Source organism: Oncorhynchus masou, chromosome 27, assembly GCF_036934945.1.
Source record: "Oncorhynchus masou masou isolate Uvic2021 chromosome 27, UVic_Omas_1.1, whole genome shotgun sequence".
NCBI lineage: Eukaryota > Metazoa > Chordata > Actinopteri > Salmoniformes > Salmonidae > Oncorhynchus > Oncorhynchus masou.
Genome location: NC_088238.1, coordinates 21,356,240 through 21,379,368, shown reverse-complemented (window position 1 = coordinate 21,379,368; position 23,129 = coordinate 21,356,240). Strand labels below are relative to the sequence as shown.

Below are 23,129 nucleotides of genomic sequence, written 5' to 3'. Positions count from 1 at the left end.
TACAGGAGTCCTTTCTTCCCCCCCCATCCCCACCTATACAGGAGTCCTTTCTTCCCCCATCCCCACCTATACAGGAGTCCTTTCTTCCCCATCCCCAACTATACAGGAGTCCTTTCTTCCCCCATCCCCACCTATACAGGAGGCCTTTCTTCCCCCATCCCCACCGATACAGGAGTCCTTTCTTCCCCCCATCCCCACCTATACAGGAGTCCTTTCTTCCCCCATTCCCAACTATACAGGAGTCCTTTCTTCCCCCCATCCCCACCTATACAGGAGCCCTTTCTTCCACCCATCCCCAACTATACAGGAGTCCTTTCTTCCCCCATCCCCACCTATACAGGAGTCCTTTCTTCCCCCCATCCCCACCTATACAGGAGCCCTTTCTTCCACCCATCCCCAACTATACAGGAGTCCTTTCTTCCCCCATCCCCACCTATACAGGAGTCCTTTCTTCCCCCCATCCCCACATATACAGGAGTCCTTTCTTCCCCCATCCCCAACTATACAGGAGTCCTTTGTTCCCCCATCCCCAACTATACAGGAGTCCTTTCTCCCCCCCCCATCCCCAACTATACAGGAGTCCTTTCTTCCCCATCCCCAACTATACAGGAGTCCTTTCTTCCCCCCATCCCCACCTATACAGGAGTCATTTCTTCCTGCCCATCCCCACTTATACAGGAGTCCTTTCTTCCCCCCATCCCCAACTATACAGGAGTCCTTTCTCCCCCCCATCCCCAACTATACAGGAGTCATTTCTTCCCCCATCCCCAACTATACAGGAGTCCTTTCTTCCCCCCATCCCTAACTATACAGGAGTCCTTTCTTCCACCCCCATCCCCAACTATACAGGAGTCCTTTCTTCCCCCATCCCCAACTATACAGGAGTCCTTTCTTCCCCCCATCCCCAACTATACAGGAGTCCTTTCTCCCCCCCATCCCCAACTATACAGGAGTCCTTTCTTCCCCCCCATCCCCACCTATACAGGAGTCCTTTCTTCCTCCCATCCCCAACTATACAGGAGTCCTTTCTTCCCCCATCCCCAACTATACAGGAGTCCTTTCTTCCCCCATCCCCAACTATACAGGAGTCCTTTCTTCCCCCATCCCCACCTATACAGGAGTCCTTTCTTCCCCCCATCCCCACCTATACAGGACTCCTTTCTTCCCCCATCCCCAACTATACATGGAGTCCTTTTTTCCCCCATCCCCAACTATACAGGAGTCCTTTCTTCCCCCATCCCCAACTATACAGGACTCCTTTCTTCCCCCCATCCCCAACTATACAGAAGTCCTTTCTTCCCCCATCCCCAACTATACAGGACTCCTTTCTTCCCCCATCCCCAACTATACAGAAGTCCTTTCTTCCCCCATCCCCAACTATACAGGACTCCTTTCTTCCCCCATCCCCAACTATACAGAAGTCCTTTCTTCCCCCATCCCCAACTCTACAGGAGTCCTTTCTTCCCCCATCCCCACCTATACAGGAGTCCTTTCTTCCCCCATCCCCACCTATACAGGACTCCTTTCTTCCCCATCCCCACCTATACAGGAGTCATTTCTTCCTGCCCATCCCCACTTATACAGGAGTCCTTTCTTCCCCCCATCCCCAACTATACAGGAGTCCTTTCTTCCCCCCATCCCCAACTATATAGGTGTCCTTTCTACCCCATCCCCACCTATACAGGAGTCCTTTCTTCCCCCATCCCCACCTATACAGGAGTCCTTTCTTCCCCCCATCCCCACCTATACAGGAGTCCTTTCTTCCCCCATCCCCACCTATACAGGAGTCCTTTCTTCCCCATCCCCAACTATACAGGAGTCCTTTCTTCCCCCATCCCCACCTATACAGGAGGCCTTTCTTCCCCCATCCCCACCGATACAGGAGTCCTTTCTTCCCCCCATCCCCACCTATACAGGAGTCCTTTCTTCCCCCATCCCCAACTATTCAGGAGTCCTTTCTTCCCCCCATCCCCACCTATACAGGTGCCCTTTCTTCCACCCATCCCCAACTATACAGGAGTCCTTTCTTCCCCCATCCCCACCTATACAGGAGTCCTTTCTTCCCCCCATCCCCACCTATACAGGAGCCCTTTCTTCCACCCATCCCCAACTATACAGGAGTCCTTTCTTCCCCCATCCCCACCTATACAGGAGCCCTTTCTTCCCCCCATCCCCACCTATACAGGAGTCATTTCTTCCTGCCCATCCCCACATATACAGGAGTCCTTTCTTCCCCCCATCCCCACATATACAGGAGTCCTTTCTTCCCCCCATCCCCACCTATACAGGAATCCTTTATTCCCCCATCCCCACCTATACAGGAGTCCTTTCTTCCCCCCATCCCCACATATACAGGAGTCCTTTCTTCCCCCCATCCCCAACTATACAGGAGTCCTTTCTTCCCCCATCCCCAACTATACAGGAGTCCTTTCTCCCCCCCCCATCCCCAACTATACAGGAGTCCTTTCTTCCCCCATCCCCAACTATACAGGAGTCCTTTCTTCCCCCCATCAGCACCTATACAGGAGTCATTTCTTCCTGCCCATCCCCACTTATACAGGAGTCCTTTCTTCCCCCATCCCCAACTATACAGGAGTCCTTTCTCCCCCCATCCCCAACTATACAGGAGTCATTTCTTCCCCCATCCCCAACTATACAGGAGTCCTTTCTTCCCCCATCCCTAACTATACAGGAGTCCTTTCTTCCACCCCCATCCCCAACTATACAGGAGTCCTTTCTTCCCCCATCCCCAACTATACAGGAGTCCTTTCTTCCCCCATCCCCAACTATACAGGAGTCCTTTCTCCCCCATCCCCAACTATACAGGAGTCCTTTCTTCCCCCCATCCCCACCTATACAGGAGTCCTTTCTTCCCCCCATCCCCAACTATACAGGAGTCCTTTCTTCCCCCATCCCCAACTATACAGGAGTCCTTTCTTCCCCCATCCCCAACTATACAGGAGTCCTTTCTTCCCCCATCCCCACCTATACAGGAGGCCTTTCTTCCCCCATCCCCACCGATACAGGAGTCCTTTCTTCCCCCCATCCCCACCTATACAGGAGTCCTTTCTTCCCCCATCCCCAACTATACAGGAGTCCTTTCTTCCCCCATCCCCACCTATACAGGAGCCCTTTCTTCCACCCATCCCCAACTATACAGGAGTCCTTTCTTCCCCATCCCCACCTATACAGGAGTCCTTTCTTTCCCCCCATCCCCACCTATACAGGAGCCCTTTCTTCCACCCATCCCCAACTATACAGGAGTCCTTTCTTCCCCCATCCCCACCTATACAGGAGCCCTTTCTTCCCCCATCCCCACCTATACAGGAGTCATTTCTTCCTGCCCATCCCCACTTATACAGGAGTCCTTTCTTCCCCCCATCCCCACATATACAGGAGTCCTTTCTTCCCCCATCCCCACCTATACAGGAGTCCTTTCTTCCCCCATCCCCACCTATACAGGAGTCCTTTCTTCCCCCATCCCCACATATACAGGAGTCCTTTCTTCCCCCCATCCCCAACTATACAGGAGTCCTTTCTTCCCCCATCCCCAACTATACAGGAGTCCTTTCTCCCCCCCCATCCCCAACTATACAGGAGTCCTTTCTTCCCCCATCCCCAACTATACAGGAGTCCTTTCTTCCCCCCATCCCCACCTATACAGGAGTCATTTCTTCCTGCCCATCCCCACTTATACAGGAGTCCTTTCTTCCCCCCATCCCCAACTATACAGGAGTCCTTTCTCCCCCCCATCCCCAACTATACAGGAGTCATTTCTTCCCCCATCCCCAACTATACAGGAGTCCTTTCTTCCCCCCATCCCTAACTATACAGGAGTCCTTTCTTCCACCCCCATCCCCAACTATACAGGAGTCCTTTCTTCCCCCATCCCCAACTATACAGGAGTCCTTTCTTCCCCCATCCCCAACTATACAGGAGTCCTTTCTCCCCCCATCCCCAACTATACAGGAGTCCTTTCTTCCCCCCATCCCCACCTATACAGGAGTCCTTTCTTCCCCCCATCCCCAACTATACAGGAGTCCTTTCTTCCCCCATCCCCAACTATACAGGAGTCCTTTCTTCCCCCATCCCCAACTATACAGGAGTCCTTTCTTCCCCCATCCCCACCTATACAGGAGTCCTTTCTTCCCCCCATCCCCACCTATACAGGAGTCCTTTCTTCCCCCATCCCCAACTATACAGGAGTCCTTTCTTCCCCCCATCCCCACCTATACAGGAGTCCTTTCTTCCCCCCATCCCCAACTATACAGGACTCCTTTCTTCCCCCATCCCCAACTATACAGGACTCCTTTCTTCCCCATCCCCAACTATACATGGAGTCCTTTTTTCCCCCATCCCCAACTATACAGGAGTCCTTTCTTCCTCCCATCCCCAACTATACAGGACTCCTTTCTTCCCCCCATCCCCAACTATACAGGACTCTTTTCTTCCCCCCATCCCCAACTATACAGAAGTCCTTTCTTCCCCCCATCCCCAACTATACAGAAGTCCTTTCTTCCCCCATCCCCAACTCTACAGGAGTCCTTTCTTCCCCCCATCCCCACCTATACAGGAGTCCTTTCTTCCCCCATCCCCACCTATACAGGACTCCTTTCTTCCCCCATCCCCAACTCTACAGGAGTCCTTTCTTCCCCCCATCCCCACCTATACAGGAGTCCTTTCTTTCCCCCATCCCCACCTATACAGGCGTCCTTTCTTCCCCCATCCCCAACTATACAGGCGTCCTTTCTTCCCCCATCCCCACCTATACAGGACTCCTTTCTTCCCCCCATCCCCAACTATACAGAAGTCCTTTCTTCCCCCATCCCCAACTATACAGAAGTCCTTTCTTCCCCCATCCCCAACTCTACAGGAGTCCTTTCTTCCCCCCATCCCCACCTATACAGGAGTCCTTTCTCCCCCATCCCCAACTATACAGGAGTCCTTTCTCCCCCATCCCCAACTCTACAGGAGTCCTTTCTTCCCCCATCCCCACCTATACAGGAGTCCTTTCTTCCCCCATCCCCAACTCTACAGGAGTCCTTTCTTCCCCCCCATCCCCACCTATACAGGAGTCCTTTCTTCCCCCCATCCCCACCTATACATGGAGTCCTTTCTTCCCCCATCCCCACCTATACATGGAGTCCTTTCTTCCCCCCATCCCCACCTATACAGGAGTCCTTTCTTCCCCCATCCCCAACTCTACAGGAGTCCTTTCTTCCCCCATCCCCAACTATACAGGAGTCCTTTCTTCCCCCATCCCCACCTATACATGGAGTCCTTTCTTCCCCCATCCCCACCTATACAGGAATCCTTTCTTCCCCCCATCCCCACCTATACAGGAGTCCTTTCTTCCCCCATCCCCACCTATACAGGAGTCCTTTCTTCCCCCATCCCCAACTATACAGGAGTCCTTTCTTCCCCCCCATCCCCACCTATACAGGAGGCCTTTCTTCCCCCCATCCCCACCTATACAGGAGTCCTTTCTTCCCCCATCCCCACCGATACAGGAGTCCTTTCTTCCCCCCCATCCCCACCTATACAGGAGTCCTTTCTTCCCCCATCCCCAACTATACAGGAGTCCTTTCTTCCCCCCATCCCCACCTATACAGGAGCCCTTTCTTCCACCCATCCCCAACTATACAGGAGTCCTTTCTTCCCCCATCCCCACCTATACAGGAGTACTTTCTTCCCCCCCATTCCCCACCTATACAGGAGCCCTTTCTTCCACCCATCCCCAACTATACAGGAGTCCTTTCTTCCCCCATCCCCACATATACAGGAGTCCTTTCTTCCCCCATCCCCACCTATACAGGAGTCCTTTCTTCCCCCCATCCCCACATATACAGGAGTCCTTTCTTCCCCCATCCCCACCTATACAGGAGTCCTTTCTTCCCCCATCCCCACCTATACAGGAGTCCTTTCTTCCCCCCATCCCCACATATACAGGAGTCCTTTCTTCCCCCATCCCCAACTATACAGGAGTCCTTTCTTCCCCATCCCCAACTATACAGGAGTCCTTTCTCCCCCCCATCCCCAACTATACAGGAGTCCTTTCTTCCCCCATCCCCAACTATACAGGAGTCCTTTCTTCCCCCCATCCCCACCTATACAGGAGTCATTTCTTCCTGCCCATCCCCACTTATACAGGAGTCCTTTCTTCCCCCATCCCCAACTATACAGGAGTCCTTTCTCCCCCCATCCCCAACTATACAGGAGTCATTTCTTCCCCCATCCCCAACTATACAGGAGTCCTTTCTTCCCCCATCCCTAACTATACAGGAGTCCTTTCTTCCACCCCCATCCCCAACTATACAGGAGTCCTTTCTTCCCCCATCCCCAACTATACAGGAGTCCTTTCTTCCCCCATCCCCAACTATACAGGAGTCCTTTCTTCCCCCATCCCCAACTATACAGGAGTCCTTTCTTCCCCCCATCCCCACCTATACAGGAGTCCTTTCTTCCCCCCATCCCCAACTATACAGGAGTCCTTTCTTCCCCCATCCCCAACTATACAGGAGTCCTTTCTTCCCCCATCCCCAACTATACAGGAGTCCTTTCTTCCCCCATCCCCAACTATTCAGGAGTCCTTTCTTCCCCCATCCCCACCTATACAGGACTCCTTTCTTCCCCCATCCCCAACTATACATGGAGTCCTTTTTCCCCCATCCCCAACTATACAGGAGTCCTTTCTTCCCCCATCCCCAACTATACAGGACTCCTTTCTTCCCCCATCCCCAACTATACAGAAGTCCTTTCTTCCCCCCATCCCCAACTATACAGGACTCCTTTCTTCCCCCATCCCCAACTATACAGAAGTCCTTTCTTCCCCCATCCACAACTATACAGGACTCCTTTCTTCCCCCCATCCCCAACTATACAGAAGTCCTTTCTTCCCCCCATCCCCAACTATACAGAAGTCCTTTCTTCCCCCATCCCCAACTCTACAGGAGTCCTTTCTTCCCCCATCCCCACCTATACAGGAGTCCTTTCTTCCCCCATCCCCACCTATACAGGACTCCTTTCTTCCCCCATCCCCACCTATACAGGAGTCATTTCTTCCTGCCCATCCCCACTTATACAGGAGTCCTTTCTTCCCCCCATCCCCAACTATACAGGAGTCCTTTCTTCCCCCCCATCCCCAACTATATAGGAGTCCTTTCTTCCCCCATCCCCACCTATACAGGAGTCCTTTCTTCCCCCCATCCCCACCTATACAGGAGTCCTTTCTTCCCCCCCCATCCCCACCTATACAGGAGTCCTTTCTTCCCCCATCCCCACCTATACAGGAGTCCTTTCTTCCCCCATCCCCAACTATACAGGAGTCCTTTCTTCCCCCATCCCCACCTATACAGGAGGCCTTTCTTCCCCCATCCCCACCGATACAGGAGTCCTTTCTTCCCCCCATCCCCACCTATACAGGAGTCCTTTCTTCCCCCATTCCCAACTATACAGGAGTCCTTTCTTCCCCCATCCCCAACTATACAGGAGTCCTTTCTTCCCCCATCCCCACCTATACAGGAGTCCTTTCTTCCCCCATCCCCACCTATACAGGACTCCTTTCTTCCCCCCCATCCCCACCTATACAGGAGCCCTTTCTTCCACCCATCCCCAACTATACAGGAGTCCTTTCTTCCCCCATCCCCACCTATACAGGAGCCCTTTCTTCCCCCCATCCCCACCTATACAGGAGTCATTTCTTCCTGCCCATCCCCACTTATACAGGAGTCCTTTCTTCCCCCATCCCCACATATACAGGAGTCCTTTCTTCCCCCCATCCCCACCTATACAGGAGTCCTTTCTTCCCCCATCCCCACATATACAGGAGTCCTTTCTTCCCCCATCCCCACCTATACAGGAGTCCTTTCTTCCCCCATCCCCACCTATACAGGAGTCCTTTCTTCCCCCCATCCCCACATATACAGGAGTCCTTTCTTCCCCCATCCCCAACTATACAGGAGTCCTTTCTTCCCCCATCCCCAACTATACAGGAGTCCTTTCTCCCCCCCCATCCCCAACTATACAGGAGTCCTTTCTTCCCCCATCCCCAACTATACAGGAGTCCTTTCTTCCCCCATCCCCACCTATACAGGAGTCATTTCTTCCTGCCCATCCCCACTTATACAGGAGTCCTTTCTTCCCCCCATCCCCAACTATACAGGAGTCCTTTCTTCCCCCATCCCCAACTATACAGGAGTCCTTTCTCCCCCCCCCATCCCCAACTATACAGGAGTCCTTTCTTCCCCCATCCCCAACTATACAGGAGTCCTTTCTTCCCCCATCCCCACCTATACAGGAGTCATTTCTTCCTGCCCATCCCCACTTATACAGGAGTCCTTTCTTCCCCCCATCCCCAACTATACAGGAGTCCTTTCTTCCCCCCATCCCCAACTATATAGGAGTCCTTTCTTCCCCCATCCCCACCTATACAGGAGTCCTTTCTTCCCCCATCCCCACCTATACAGGAGTCCTTTCTTCCCTCATCCCCACCTATACAGGAGTCCTTTCTTCCCTCATCCCCACCTATACAGGAGTCCTTTCTTCCCCCATCCCCAACTATACAGGAGTCCTTTCTTCCCCCATCCCCACCTATACAGGAGGCCTTTCTTCCCCCATCCCCACCGATACAGGAGTCCTTTCTTCCCCCCCATCCCCACCTATACAGGAGTCCTTTCTTCCCCCATTCCCAACTATACAGGAGTCCTTTCTTCCCCCCCATCCCCACCTATACAGGAGCCCTTTCTTCCACCCATCCCCAACTATACAGGAGTCCTTTCTTCCCCCATCCCCACCTATACAGGAGTCCTTTCTTCCCCCCCATCCCCACCTATACAGGAGCCCTTTCTTCCACCCATCCCCAACTATACAGGAGTCCTTTCTTCCCCCATCCCCACCTATACAGGAGTCCTTTCTTCCCCCCATCCCCACATATACAGGAGTCCTTTCTTCCCCCCATCCCCAACTATACAGGAGTCCTTTCTTCCCCCATCCCCAACTATACAGGAGTCCTTTCTCCCCCCCATCCCCAACTATACAGGAGTCCTTTCTTCCCCCATCCCCAACTATACAGGAGTCCTTTCTTCCCCCCATCCCCACCTATACAGGAGTCATTTCTTCCTGCCCATCCCCACTTATACAGGAGTCCTTTCTTCCCCCCATCCCCAACAATACAGGAGTCCTTTCTCCCCCCATCCCCAACTATACAGGAGTCATTTCTTCCCCCATCCCCAACTATACAGGAGTCCTTTCTTCCCCCATCCCTAACTATACAGGAGTCCTTTCTTCCACCCCCATCCCCAACTATACAGGAGTCCTTTCTTCCCCCATCCCCAACTATACAGGAGTCCTTTCTTCCCCCCATCCCCAACTATACAGGAGTCCTTTCTCCCCCATCCCCAACTATACAGGAGTCCTTTCTTCCCCCCATCCCCACCTATACAGGAGTCCTTTCTTCCTCCCATCCCCAACTATACAGGAGTCCTTTCTTCCCCCATCCCCAACTATACAGGAGTCCTTTCTTCCCCCATCCCCAACTATACAGGAGTCCTTTCTTCCCCCATCCCCACCTATACAGGAGTCCTTTCTTCCCCCATCCCCACCTATACAGGACTCCTTTCTTCCCCCATCCCCAACTATACATGGAGTCCTTTTTCCCCCATCCCCAACTATACAGGAGTCCTTTCTTCCCATCCCCAACTATACAGGACTCCTTTCTTCCCCCCATCCCCAACTATACAGAAGTCCTTTCTTCCCCCATCCCCAACTATACAGGACTCCTTTCTTCCCCCATCCCCAACTATACAGAAGTCCTTTCTTCCCCCCATCCCCAACTATACAGGACTCCTTTCTTCCCCCATCCCCAACTATACAGAAGTCCTTTCTTCCCCCATCCCCAACTCTACAGGAGTCCTTTCTTCCCCCCATCCCCACCTATACAGGAGTCCTTTCTTCCCCCCATCCCCACCTATACAGGACTCCTTTCTTCCCCCATCCCCACCTATACAGGAGTCATTTCTTCCTGCCCATCCCCACTTATACAGGAGTCCTTTCTTCCCCCATCCCCAACTATACAGGAGTCCTTTCTTCCCCCCATCCCCAACTATATAGGAGTCCTTTCTACCCCATCCCCACCTATACAGGAGTCCTTTCTTCCCCCATCCCCACCTATACAGGAGTCCTTTCTTCCCCCCCATCCCCACCTATACAGGAGTCCTTTCTTCCCCCATCCCCACCTATACAGGAGTCCTTTCTTCCCCCATCCCCAACTATACAGGAGTCCTTTCTTCCCCCATCCCCACCTATACAGGAGGCCTTTCTTCCCCCATCCCCACCGATACAGGAGTCCTTTCTTCCCCCCATCCCCACCTATACAGGAGTCCTTTCTTCCCCCATCCCCAACTATACAGGAGTCCTTTCTTCCCCCCCCATCCCCACCTATACAGGAGCCCTTTCTTCCACCCATCCCCAACTATACAGGAGTCCTTTCTTCCCCCATCCCCACCTATACAGGAGTCCTTTCTTCCCCCCCATCCCCACCTATACAGGAGCCCTTTCTTCCACCCATCCCCAACTATACAGGAGTCCTTTCTTCCCCCATCCCCACCTATACAGGAGCCCTTTCTTCCCCCCATCCCCACCTATACAGGAGTCATTTCTTCCTGCCCATCCCCACTTATACAGGAGTCCTTTCTTCCCCCATCCCCACATATACAGGAGTCCTTTCTTCCCCCATCCCCACCTATACAGGAGTCCTTTCTTCCCCCATCCCCACCTATACAGGAGTCCTTTCTTCCCCCATCCCCACATATACAGGAGTCCTTTCTTCCCCCCATCCCCAACTATACAGGAGTCCTTTCTTCCCCCATCCCCAACTATACAGGAGTCCTTTCTCCCCCCCCATCCCCAACTATACAGGAGTCCTTTCTTCCCCATCCCCAACTATACAGGAGTCCTTTCTTCCCCCCATCAGCACCTATACAGGAGTCATTTCTTCCTGCCCATCCCCACTTATACAGGAGTCCTTTCTTCCCCCATCCCCAACTATACAGGAGTCCTTTCTCCCCCCCATCCCCAACTATACAGGAGTCATTTCTTCCCCCATCCCCAACTATACAGGAGTCCTTTCTTCCCCCCATCCCTAACTATACAGGAGTCCTTTCTTCCACCCCCATCCCCAACTATACAGGAGTCCTTTCTTCCCCCATCCCCAACTATACAGGAGTCCTTTCTTCCCCCATCCCCAACTATACAGGAGTCCTTTCTCCCCCCATCCCCAACTATACAGGAGTCCTTTCTTCCCCCCATCCCCACCTATACAGGAGTCCTTTCTTCCCCCCATCCCCAACTATACAGGAGTCCTTTCTTCCCCCATCCCCAACTATACAGGAGTCCTTTCTTCCCCCATCCCCAACTATACAGGAGTCCTTTCTTCCCCCATCCCCACCTATACAGGAGGCCTTTCTTCCCCCATCCCCACCGATACAGGAGTCCTTTCTTCCCCCCCATCCCCACCTATACAGGAGTCCTTTCTTCCCCCATCCCCAACTATACAGGAGTCCTTTCTTCCCCCCCATCCCCACCTATACAGGAGCCCTTTCTTCCACCCATCCCCAACTATACAGGAGTCCTTTCTTCCCCCATCCCCACCTATACAGGAGTCCTTTCTTCCCCCCCCATCCCCACCTATACAGGAGCCCTTTCTTCCACCCATCCCCAACTATACAGGAGTCCTTTCTTCCCCCATCCCCACCTATACAGGAGCCCTTTCTTCCCCCATCCCCACCTATACAGGAGTCATTTCTTCCTGCCCATCCCCACTTATACAGGAGTCCTTTCTTCCCCCCATCCCCACATATACAGGAGTCCTTTCTTCCCCCATCCCCACCTATACAGGAGTCCTTTCTTCCCCCATCCCCACCTATACAGGAGTCCTTTCTTCCCCCATCCCCAACTATACAGGAGTCCTTTCTTCCCCCCATCCCCAACTATACAGGAGTCCTTTCTTCCCCCATCCCCAACTATACAGGAGTCCTTTCTTCCCCCCATCCCCAACTATACAGGAGTCCTTTCTTCCCCCATCCCCAACTATACAGGAGTCCTTTCTTCCCCCATCCCCACCTATACAGGAGTCATTTCTTCCTGCCCATCCCCACTTATACAGGAGTCCTTTCTTCCCCCCATCCCCAACTATACAGGAGTCCTTTCTCCGCCCCCATCCCCAACTATACAGGAGTCATTTCTTCCCCCATCCCCAACTATACAGGAGTCCTTTCTTCCCCCCATCCCTAACTATACAGGAGTCCTTTCTTCCACCCCCATCCCCAACTATACAGGAGTCCTTTCTTCCCCATCCCCAACTATACAGGAGTCCTTTCTTCCCCCCATCCCCAACTATACAGGAGTCCTTTCTCCCCCCATCCCCAACTATACAGGAGTCCTTTCTTCCCCCCCATCCCCACCTATACAGGAGTCCTTTCTTCCCCCCATCCCCAACTATACAGGAGTCCTTTCTTCCCCCATCCCCAACTATACAGGAGTCCTTTCTTCCCCCATCCCCAACTATACAGGAGTCCTTTCTTCCCCCATCCCCACCTATACAGGAGTCCTTTCTTCCCCCTTCCCCACCTATACAGGAGTCCTTTCTTCCCCCATCCCCAACTATACAGGAGTCCTTTCTTCCCCCCATCCCCACCTATACAGGAGTCCTTTCTTCCCCCATCCCCAACTATACAGGACTCCTTTCTTCCCCCATCCCCAACTATACAGGACTCCTTTCTTCCCCCATCCCCAACTATACATGGAGTCCTTTTTTCCCCCCATCCCCAACTATACAGGAGTCCTTTCTTCCTCCCATCCCCAACTATACAGGACTCCTTTCTTCCCCCCATCCCCAACTATACAGGACTCTTTTCTTCCCCCCATCCCCAACTATACAGAAGTCCTTTCTTCCCCCATCCCCAACTATACAGAAGTCCTTTCTTCCCCCATCCCCAACTCTACAGGAGTCCTTTCTTCCCCCCATCCCCACCTATACAGGAGTCCTTTCTTCCCCCCATCCCCACCTATACAGGACTCCTTTCTTCCCCCATCCCCAACTCTACAGGAGTCCTTTCTTCCCCCCATCCCCACCTATACAGGAGTCCTTTCTTTCCCCCATCCCCACCTATACAGGCGTCCTTTCTTCCCCCATCCCCAACTATACAGGCGTCCTTTCTTACCCCATCCCCACCTATACAGGACTCCTTTCTTCCCCCATCCCCAACTATACAGAAGTCCTTTCTTCCCCCCATCCCCAACTATACAGAAGTCCTTTCTTCCCCCATCCCCAACTCTACAGGAGTCCTTTCTTCCCCCCATCCCCACCTATACAGGAGTCCTTTCTCCCCCATCCCCAACTCTACAGGAGTCCTTTCTTCCCCCATCCCCAACTATACAGGAGTCCTTTCTTCCCCCATCCCCAACTATACAGGAGTCCTTTCTTCCCCCCATCCCCAACTATACAGGAGTCCTTTCTTCCCCCATCCCCAACTCTACAGGAGTCCTTTCTTCCCCCCATCCCCACCTATACAGGAGTCCTTTCTTCCCCCATCCCCACCTATACATGGAGTCCTTTCTTCCCCCATCCCCACCTATACATGGAGTCCTTTCTTCCCCCCATCCCCACCTATACAGGAGTCCTTTCTTCCCCCATCCCCAACTCTACAGGAGTCCTTTCTTCCCCCATCCCCAACTATACAGGAGTCCTTTCTTCCCCCATCCCCACCTATACATGGAGTCCTTTCTTCCCCCATCCCCACCTATACATGGAGTCCTTTCTTCCCCCATCCCCAACTCTACAGGAGTCCTTTCTTCCCCCATCCCCAACTATACAGGAGTCCTTTCTTCCCCCCATCCCCACCTATACATGGAGTCCTTTCTTCCCCCATCCCCACCTATACATGGAGTCCTTTCTTCCCCCATCCCCACCTATACAAGGAGTCCTTTCTTCCCCCATCCCCACCTATACATGGAGTCCTTTCTTCCCCCATCCCCACCTATACATGGAGTCCTTTCTTCCCCCCATCCCCAACTATACAGAAGTCCTTTCTTCCCCCATCCCCAACTCTACAGGAGTCCTTTCTTCCCAATCAGCCCTGTCCGGAGAAGTCGTCGAGACCTGGCACGTCCAGCGGATGGAGCCATCGCCTCGTGATGTATACACCGTCTGTCACCAGGCCTTGACGAGTCTCCCGCTGGTGGCTGACTTGCTGTACGCCACATTACGTTGATTGGACTAGATTGTTTTTGGTGTATTTTAGTTGTCACTGTATTAGACTAAGCATACAGTAGGTGATTTGATAATGTTGAAATGTTGAAGTTGAAATGGTGCTGGAATAGTGGAGGCAGCTCCTGTTTTCTTTGTGACTTGCAGTAACTCTCCGTGGTTCTAAATCAATAGTTGTTAAGTAGTCTGAAAACTCCAGAAACATTCTTTTGCTTGACCATGCTGTAGTTCATGTAACTGTATGTTACATTCAATATGCTTTGTGGACTTCACCGGACAGAGGATGCTCTCTGGTTTTGTGATGAAACAAATGTGTGGTTCAATTTATTCTGCGACTGTGTCTTCTTATTGTCTCGGCCTTAGGCCTATATATCTCTATATCACGGTGGCAAGGCATATGAACTAACAGGTCATAGAGCAAACAAATAAATTCTCACAACACAGGTTGTAATATGGCTTTTTTTCCCTGGCTTGGTTTCCCCAGTGATTTTACCCACACACTGCTACTGATGACGACTGCTGACTGAGGCTTCAGTTTCCTTTCCCAGTGGGTCAAAACTACGTTCCTGCTCCAACCATGACTCTCGTTGCCCAAGTTCAACTGTATGAAATTCAGAAAGTTTGAACCCATGAGGACTGTTCACTTTGCCTACAGCACCTCTGCCTCGGCCCTTCCCACCTCCGTCCTCCATTTCCCTGCAGCACGACGAGCGGTGGTATCCACAAGATTCACATCAAACAGGAAATGTTTCAGCTCTTCAATTTGGAGGAGAAGAGGAGTCAAACATTCAATACATCTAACTTTCACTTCTCTCTCTCTCTGAATTGAACTCTGAGGAGATACACACACCTACAAACATAGGCCCACTGCTGAAGACAAGAGCTCTCCAACTTTGCTTACTCCACACGCACTTCTTGGTTTCCGTTGTTTGCTCAGCGATGTTCTGAGTTCTGTCAGAACAAACAGTAGAAATGTAGCCTCTTCCCATACTGCAATGCCCAATTCCAAATCAACCCTTAGACCCTATGCACTCTCAGATCTCCATAAGTGCAGGGTCTAGGGGTCGATTTAACATTTGAGATTTGGCACTGACAAGGACTGATATAAGAGTTTGCTACAGTATGGAGAAAGGGGCCCCTATGCGACCTACAACTCACTTAAGTAACTAACAGAGTTTCTGAAAGTTAAGAATTCTTCCCAAAATCACAAGAGATGAGCTTTCAGGTATTTTTGACTTGTTATGCCTAAGATGTTTTATTTAGAAGCAAAGGTGAATATAAAAGCTTGAGTGGCATTGATTCTGATGCAACATGTTTTGCCGCTACCCCACAAGATTCACAAAGATTCAATAACCTATAACCTCTGTGTCCATGTTTTCCACTCAAACATCAGAGCGGTGGATGGTTGAGCAGTATATGTCCAGACATAATGTTTGCTTCTTGGGCTCCAACATACCAGCTGTAATATGTGTGGATGAATCTGGGTTGTGCCCACATTGGATATGGTCTGGCTCAACAATGAGAAGAAGCAGGGGCCTCTGGGATATGGAATTCAATGTCAGAACAATATTAAGTATTAAAGACGAAATGATCTGAGAGGAGGGTCTCTGGATGATCCATTGTGGGTCGGAGAAAAGAGCCAGGCTGTTACAGACTGAGAGCCTGTAATGAAACTTTACATTTGTGGAAGATTTAACTTGATCTGACAACAATCTTCTTGTTTCCATGTAACATTCACAATGAATTAAATCCCCTTTATGCTCATTAATGTAATTTAAGCAGAGATGGCTATTGTCGACTCACCTCAAACAGCAGGTTAACATCTTCCACAGAGTTCTGGAACGTGGGGTTGACCAATGAGTGTGTGCCACGCTTCACTCTAAAGGCTGATGGGTAAAGGGCTGAATAGAAAGGGGAGAGAAAGTGAGAAGAGGAGAGATAGCATTTTGAGTAGTTGAATGACTCATTAAACCAATAGCAAACCAAAAGAAGTCCTGAAATACAATAGATCCAGAATTTCCCGTTGAGCGAGTGAATATGGTTGCCGTTGTTGTGACCAGGAAGTCAGTCAAACACAACACATGTTGCAGTATTTACGCAGTGGCATACAGTATATAATATAGTCAAATACATTGACACAGTAGCTATAGGTCATGTAAAATCCTACACTTACTGCACACTGTAAACATGTCTACTTAGGTTAAACTATCGAGTCCCAGGTTTGTGGGAGACAACTAGGGTGTAAACTGCAGCAGACATTCCTATGTGAAACCGGGTGAAAACCTTTTAACCTCTGACACCGGTAATCACTGGTATGTCCCACGTTATAGATGCCCCCTCTTTTCAAAGAGCCAGGTGTGTCTATAGGGCATAGGCTATAGGGTAGGGCGGTCAGATTTCAAAGTGTCAGGGCATATGTGCCGCAGCAGGCCTGAGAGTTCAGGAGCTGTGGTCTGCTCCTTATAAAAACCCTCTCTCTCAGCCTTCAGAACCACAGACTAAGGCAGCTCTGTCATTTATAAGGGGAGCTAACCAGGAGCAGAAGCAGAGAAACACCTGGACACAAGCTTACCAACTGGGTTCCAACCTTGGTCCCTTGCATACCACAAGACTGCTGAGCTAAAGGCAGCTCCTGAGCTAAATGCAGCTAAGGCAGGTATTCTGATCTCCGATGAGACCATTCACTGAACCACCTCCTTCACACCTATTCTTTGACCTGTAAGGGAGATGTGGTAGTTATTATATCTACAAAGGACTCGTCTAATCTCTCAAAAATGACCTAGGCCTGATTAACATTAAGTGAGATAATGGGACTAATGGGCTTCTTTTCACAGGGTTCCCTCTGCATTACTCTGAGCGGCTTCTGAACAGTGAGGGGATGATTTGAGGCAGGAGTCACAGTAGTGACATGATAATACCCTTCACCAGTTTGAGAGACAGCTACAGTACATAGAGACATTCTTGTGGTCAAGTATTTGACCGCAACAGAAAAATATGACACGTTGAGAAATGTTGTTAACATGACCTAGAGATGAACCAGCCCAACCCAAAGAAAGTCTGGTGCAACAGCATCTCTCCCTCAATACCTTATTTGCTTTCTTTTCCATTACATCCCTGAATACCTGGCAGGAACTCCGACTGTGTGTTGAAAGTACAGGACCATGTGCTTTTGGGTTGAAGGGTCAGGTACAGACAGACAAGGTCCAAATAAGAAGCTTGATTGGAAGTCGGAGCATGTATGAAATGGACACAAACAGACCATCGATCATGCAGTGCTTCAGTCTGTCTGAGGAATGCCTGGGCCCTGGACAGAACAGAAAGGTCATGGTAGGAACACAGCGTGACCAGGGGTAAAAATAAGTTGCCCTCTCAACAGTTCAGAGTTCAATGCGGTTGTAACTTAGCTTTATGAAACACAACACACGGGGGGCTACTGTTTATCACACCCTAGCTTACTCATTCTCTCATAGATACAACACCTGTCGGAGAGTGACATTCTTTCTGAGCTTGGTCAGTTCCCTACTACTGTAGAACGTGCTCTTGTTACTAATCTAAGCCAGATATCCAATCACTGTACAGTAATCTGCTGTTTGAGACAAGCGAAATATAGGCTCACTGAGTTTAATGAGGATCATAGTTTAAACATTGGCCCTCTTTATGGAAACTGATCAGGAATCAGCTCCTGGTCAACTGACACCCAGCACAATTCCACTGTTCTCCGACTGTACTCCATATGGATTCTGATCCAAGATCAGGTCTTGCTATTCCCAGCCCCCCTCCACTGTACTCCTCACGCTCTCGATGGGACAACACTTGCCATATTCTCCCCATTCAGAAACAGGGTTAAATGATCAGCGTTGGAATGTATAAGCATACAGAACACACCCATAGGGACAACGACTTTGATTGGCACAGAGCCACAGTGTGAACAGTGAGGTTATGAGGTCTATGAGGTTCATTTCCGTGCTTCATTTTCCATGAATCCTTTGATGTTAATGTTGATGCTGTACCACTGTGGAGATATTAGCTCCAAAATGGCTGCTCCAACCAGCCAGCAATTTGTATGGGTTTCACCAGTAGTTGCGCAGGTGCCATACATACAGCAGCTGCGAGGAATGCCAGACACTGCTGTCATAATTTTCACCTAGATTTGTGCTGATATGTGCTACTGTGCATCCAAGTGAGATACTCATCCAGTATGTACTGGAAAGCCAAAGCCCCAATGTTGACTTTCATCCAGGAGCACATCCCTTCAAAATGCCTTCCAGTGTGTATCTATAAGTGGAGGTAGGCGGAGCTGAAATTCCACACACAGATGATGAGTTGAGTCCACTGTGTTAAGCTCGTGTCAGAAGTGAAGAACAGGAGGGAACCTTCTTTTCACCTCAGCAGAACAACAGCAACACAAAGAAACATCTACGTGCAATGCCCCTGCGATGTGTAACCTTGCCTGAGACCTGAAGACTTGCGTAATGCCTAGGCTTTAGCTCAGCGGGCCAACACAGTCATCTGATACACAGTAGCCTCGGTTTCCAAATCCAGCCGATCACACATGGAATAAGTGGTTGCTGGTTTAAAGTGGATGATCCCACCTCTGAAAGCAGATCTCAGTTTTCAAAGCTCTGAGCTAGAAGAAACCAATCATCGCTCGTGCTTCTCGGCCCACTGTAGCAGTAGACTAAATAATCAGTGTTTGCTAGGACACTGTCCCCTGTGTCCTCACAAACAAGCAGGGAACTTGTAATCTCCCTCTAAGCACATGCACTGAGCCAGGGGAAAACACAAAGCCCATTCATTACAAGCAGTGCTAAATGGTCTTGGCTGGAATTGTGTCGTGACTAGAGAAAAGCAGGCAAACCAGAGGTCACTGTCCTCCAGGTTTACAGTAATGGTTATTTGGATTAAAGTCAGAGCCAAAACCAAAGTCAGGAACATTTGCCATACTACAACTGATGAATGATGTTTGCTTAACCAGTTTACATATTTGCATTGTGATGTCTAAACTGATATTATCCACAGAATGCACACACTCTGGAGCAAGTATATGTCCTAATTAGAACATTCCCAGTGGGCCGAAGACCCGAGAGCTCCAAATATGGGACAAGATATGTCTCAATGTTGAAGGGATAACAATATATCAAGTCAGACATGCAGATGTTCTTCCAAGCTGCTGCAGTCAAACAGCTGGGGAAGAATGTGTCAACAGTCAGAGGGTCACAGTGGGCCAGAGACAGTCACATGGGCTACACTTACAGCTTGTCCCCAATTCTAAATCACTGTCTGTCCCCTCTATCAAATCCTGAATATTCAGACGTGATCTTTAGAAGTAACCTGACGTTCAATAGCCATACAGTAGATAAGCTTAGTACTAGTAGGACATGGATGTAATAATATTTGCCTACAGGATACTGAGACACATGACTGATTGACAGACCGGTTTCCCCTCTGGGATTAATAAAGTTTGTGTTATTTTATCTGATCATGTCAGACTCGTATCCACACAGTCACATCATGTACAGTCGTGGCCAAATGTTTTGAGAATGACGCAGATATTGATTTGTCTGCTGCCTCAGTTTGTATGATGACAATTTGCATATACTCCAGAATGTTATGAAGAGTGATCAGATGAAGTCCCTCTTTGCCATGCAAATGAACTAAATCCCCCCAAAAACATTTCCACTGCATTTCAGCCCTGCCACAAAGGACCAGCTGACATCATGTCAGTGATTCTCTTATTAACACAGGTGTGAGTGTTGACGAGGACAAGGATGGAGATCACTCTGTCATGCTGATTGAATTGAATAACAGACTGGAAGCTTCAAAAGGAGGGTAGTGCTTGGAATCATTGTTCTTCCTCTGTCAGCCATGGTTACCTGCAAGGAAACACATGCCGTCATCATTGCTTTGCACAAAAAGGGCTTCACAGGCAAGGATATTGCTGCCAGTAAGATTGCACCTAAATCAACCATTTATCGGATCATCAAGAACTTCAAGGAGAGCGGTTCAATTGTTGTGAAGAAGGCTTCAGGGCGCCCAAGAAAGTCCAGCAAGCTCCAGGACCTCCTAAAGTTGATTCAGCTGTGGGATCGGGGTACCACCAGTACAGAGTTTGCTCAGGAATGGGAGCAGGCAGGTGTGAGTGCATCTGACTTTTGGAGGATGGAGGACTTTTGGAGGATGGCCTGATGTCAAGAAGGGCAGCAAAGAAGCCACTTCTCTCCAGGAAAAAGTTCAGAGACAGACTGATATTCTGCAAAACGTACAGGGATTGGACTGCTGAGGACTGGGGTAAAGTCATTTTCTCTGATCAATCCCCTTTCCGATTGTTTGGGGCATCTGGAAAAAAGCTTGTCCGGAGAAGACAATGTGAGCCCTACTATCAGTCCTGTGTCATGCCAACAGTAAAGCATCCTGAGACCATTCATGTGTGGGGTTGCTTCTCAGCCAAAGGAGTGGGCTCACTCACATTTTTGCCTAAGAACACAGCCATGAACAAAGAATGCTACCAACACATCCTCCAAAAGGAACTTCTCCCAACCATCCAGGAACAGTTTGGTGACGAACAATGCCTTTTCCAGCATGATGGAGCACCTTGCCATAAGGCAAAAGTGATAAGTAAGTGGCTCGGGGAACAAAACATTGATATTTTGGGTCCATGGCCAGGAAACTCCCCAGACCTTAATCCCATTGAGAACTTGTGGTCAAGCCTCTAGAGGCGGGTGGACAAACAAAAACCCACAATTTCTGACAAACTCCAAGCATTGAATATGCAAGAATGGGCTGCCATCAGTCAGGATGTGGCACAGAAGTTAATTGACAGCATGCCAGGGTCAGATCGCAGAGGTCTTGAAAAATAAGGGTCAACACTGCAAATATTGACTCTTGCATCAACTTCATGTAATTGTCAATAAAAGACTTGACACTTATAAAATGCTTGTAATTATACTTCAGTATTCCATAGTAACATCCGACAAAAATATCTAAAGACACTGAAGCAGCAAACTTTGCGAAGACATATATTTGTGTCATTCTCAAAACCTTTGGCCAAGACTGTATATGACTGGATCTCATCTGCCTGCAAAAACCTGAGCTAAGTTGCGTTTCCTGAAGCAAGTTCAACATCATGTGTCTGATTCAGTGATTTACATGTAAATACACCCTCCTACATTCCTTAATTCGGAGGGACCTATTTTGGGCAGTCAACATTTCCAAGGAACCAAACATTGACGTGTGTGGGAGGGAGGGAAAATGTATGAATGTAGATCCAAATGTTTGGACACAACTACAAAGAGGCACTTGAAGTTGTTTTTCCCTGTCGAAAGACATTCAGAAAATAGCATTTCTCTCCTTCTCATCAACACAATCACATACATACAGGAGCCTAACACCCACAGCCCTGCCAAAGCAAACAAAACAATTTTTTTTCTTAAAAAAAACATATAATCTCATAAATGTCTGCAAACACATCAGAAAATAGTCTACATAAAAAAATGTAGCCTTCTTAACTCCAACTAAATAATCTATTTGGCAGCAAAACGTTCAGTTATGATAAAGCACAACGATACTTAATACATAACCATAGTTTATTTTTTCCTTTGATTCCTAAATGCAGTTCATTACTTCTTATTGCGACTAGCTCTGAGTACGTCTACACAACAACCATTAACTTTCTATGAACGTGTCTGTGTGGACCCCTCAAACTGACCTGAAGTCAGTCTAAGCTCTGTGAGGTGCTCAGGTGTCCTACCTTTCCTCCAGTGTTGAGCAGCAGCCAGGAACAGTTGGCAGTAGAACACAGTGATGAGTAGACCCCACCGATGCATCATGCTGACTCTCGGCCCAGCGCACACACACTGACACTGCCCTGTCGTCTGTCTGTCTCAATGGGATCTGAATGTGGATCAGTCACCAGCCAATCACAGCAGCCAGCTAGGCCCCAGCTGGAGAGAGTTGTGTACCAACAACCATCAGGAGAATGAGGTAAGAACGCTGACTGGAGCACTGCTAAACCACTTCACATGCAACTGCTTCATCCTTTCCTTTGTCTGTCTGTTTCTCTCTCTCCTCCCTTCCCCTATCTCTGCCTCCCCCCTCTCTCTCTGTCTGTGACTGAGTGCTGAGTTCTCTCGGGCCAGGCTGTCTGGGCTGTCATCTGGAAGTCATCAAGACTCAGGGAATGGCTGCTCGGTTAGTGGCTGGCCTGCCGCTCACCGTGCTACTGGCTGAGGCAGAGCTGACACCAGACTGGCTGCAGCTGGTCTACAACCTGTAAAACCTGTCCAGTATCATCATCATCATCATTGTTGTAGTCACCGTCGTTTCCAATATGGTTTCCATCAGCATTAGCATAATGGTGATCATAGTCATATCGTAACCTCGTCCCCAGGCTTATTGCTACCTCACACAGAGACAAAGATGGTGGCTGAGACAATCACTACTGTGAGGAATAACACGTCTCCATCATCATCATGCTCGGTCTTAGAATCCACCTGCATTCCACATATTGCATACACAGTAAGTGTCTGACAGCTTCATCACAGACAAGACTAAAACACCAATATCTGCCCACATCAAATACATCCACTCCACATACAATAGCTTACAGTGCAGTATAGCATTTCAGGGTTCTCTTCGTCTCTCCATTGTCCTCAGTGAACAGTTTCTGTTCTCTGGGTAGTCAGTCACATGATGTCAGTTTCAACAACATTCAGAACTCTCGCTACCAGGGCCAAGGAGCATAGTGGTTTGCTCAGGAATCCAGGGGCTTTGCTTTGGTTGGCCTGTCCTCTGAGATGAAGGCAGGGAATAAAGGAAAATAACTGGGGGAAAAGAGATTTCAGAAAGGAGTCTGCTATTATTAAATAGA

General features: G+C 49.7%; 1 protein-coding gene across 1 annotated transcript in view; it reads right to left on the bottom strand.

Annotated features, from left to right (window-relative positions):
- LOC135515779 (protein FAM180A-like) overlaps positions 1-22,570 on the bottom strand; it is a 30,505-nt gene extending 7,935 nt beyond the window's left edge. The window contains exons 1-2 of the mRNA XM_064939509.1: positions 22,011-22,570; positions 16,067-16,164 (exon numbers count right to left, since the gene is read on the bottom strand). Coding sequence (XP_064795581.1) covers positions 16,067-16,164; positions 22,011-22,089 — 177 coding nt within the window. The 5' untranslated portion in view covers positions 22,090-22,570. The remainder of the gene's footprint in view (positions 1-16,066; positions 16,165-22,010) is intronic.
- Between the last annotated feature and the right edge of the window lie 559 nt (positions 22,571-23,129).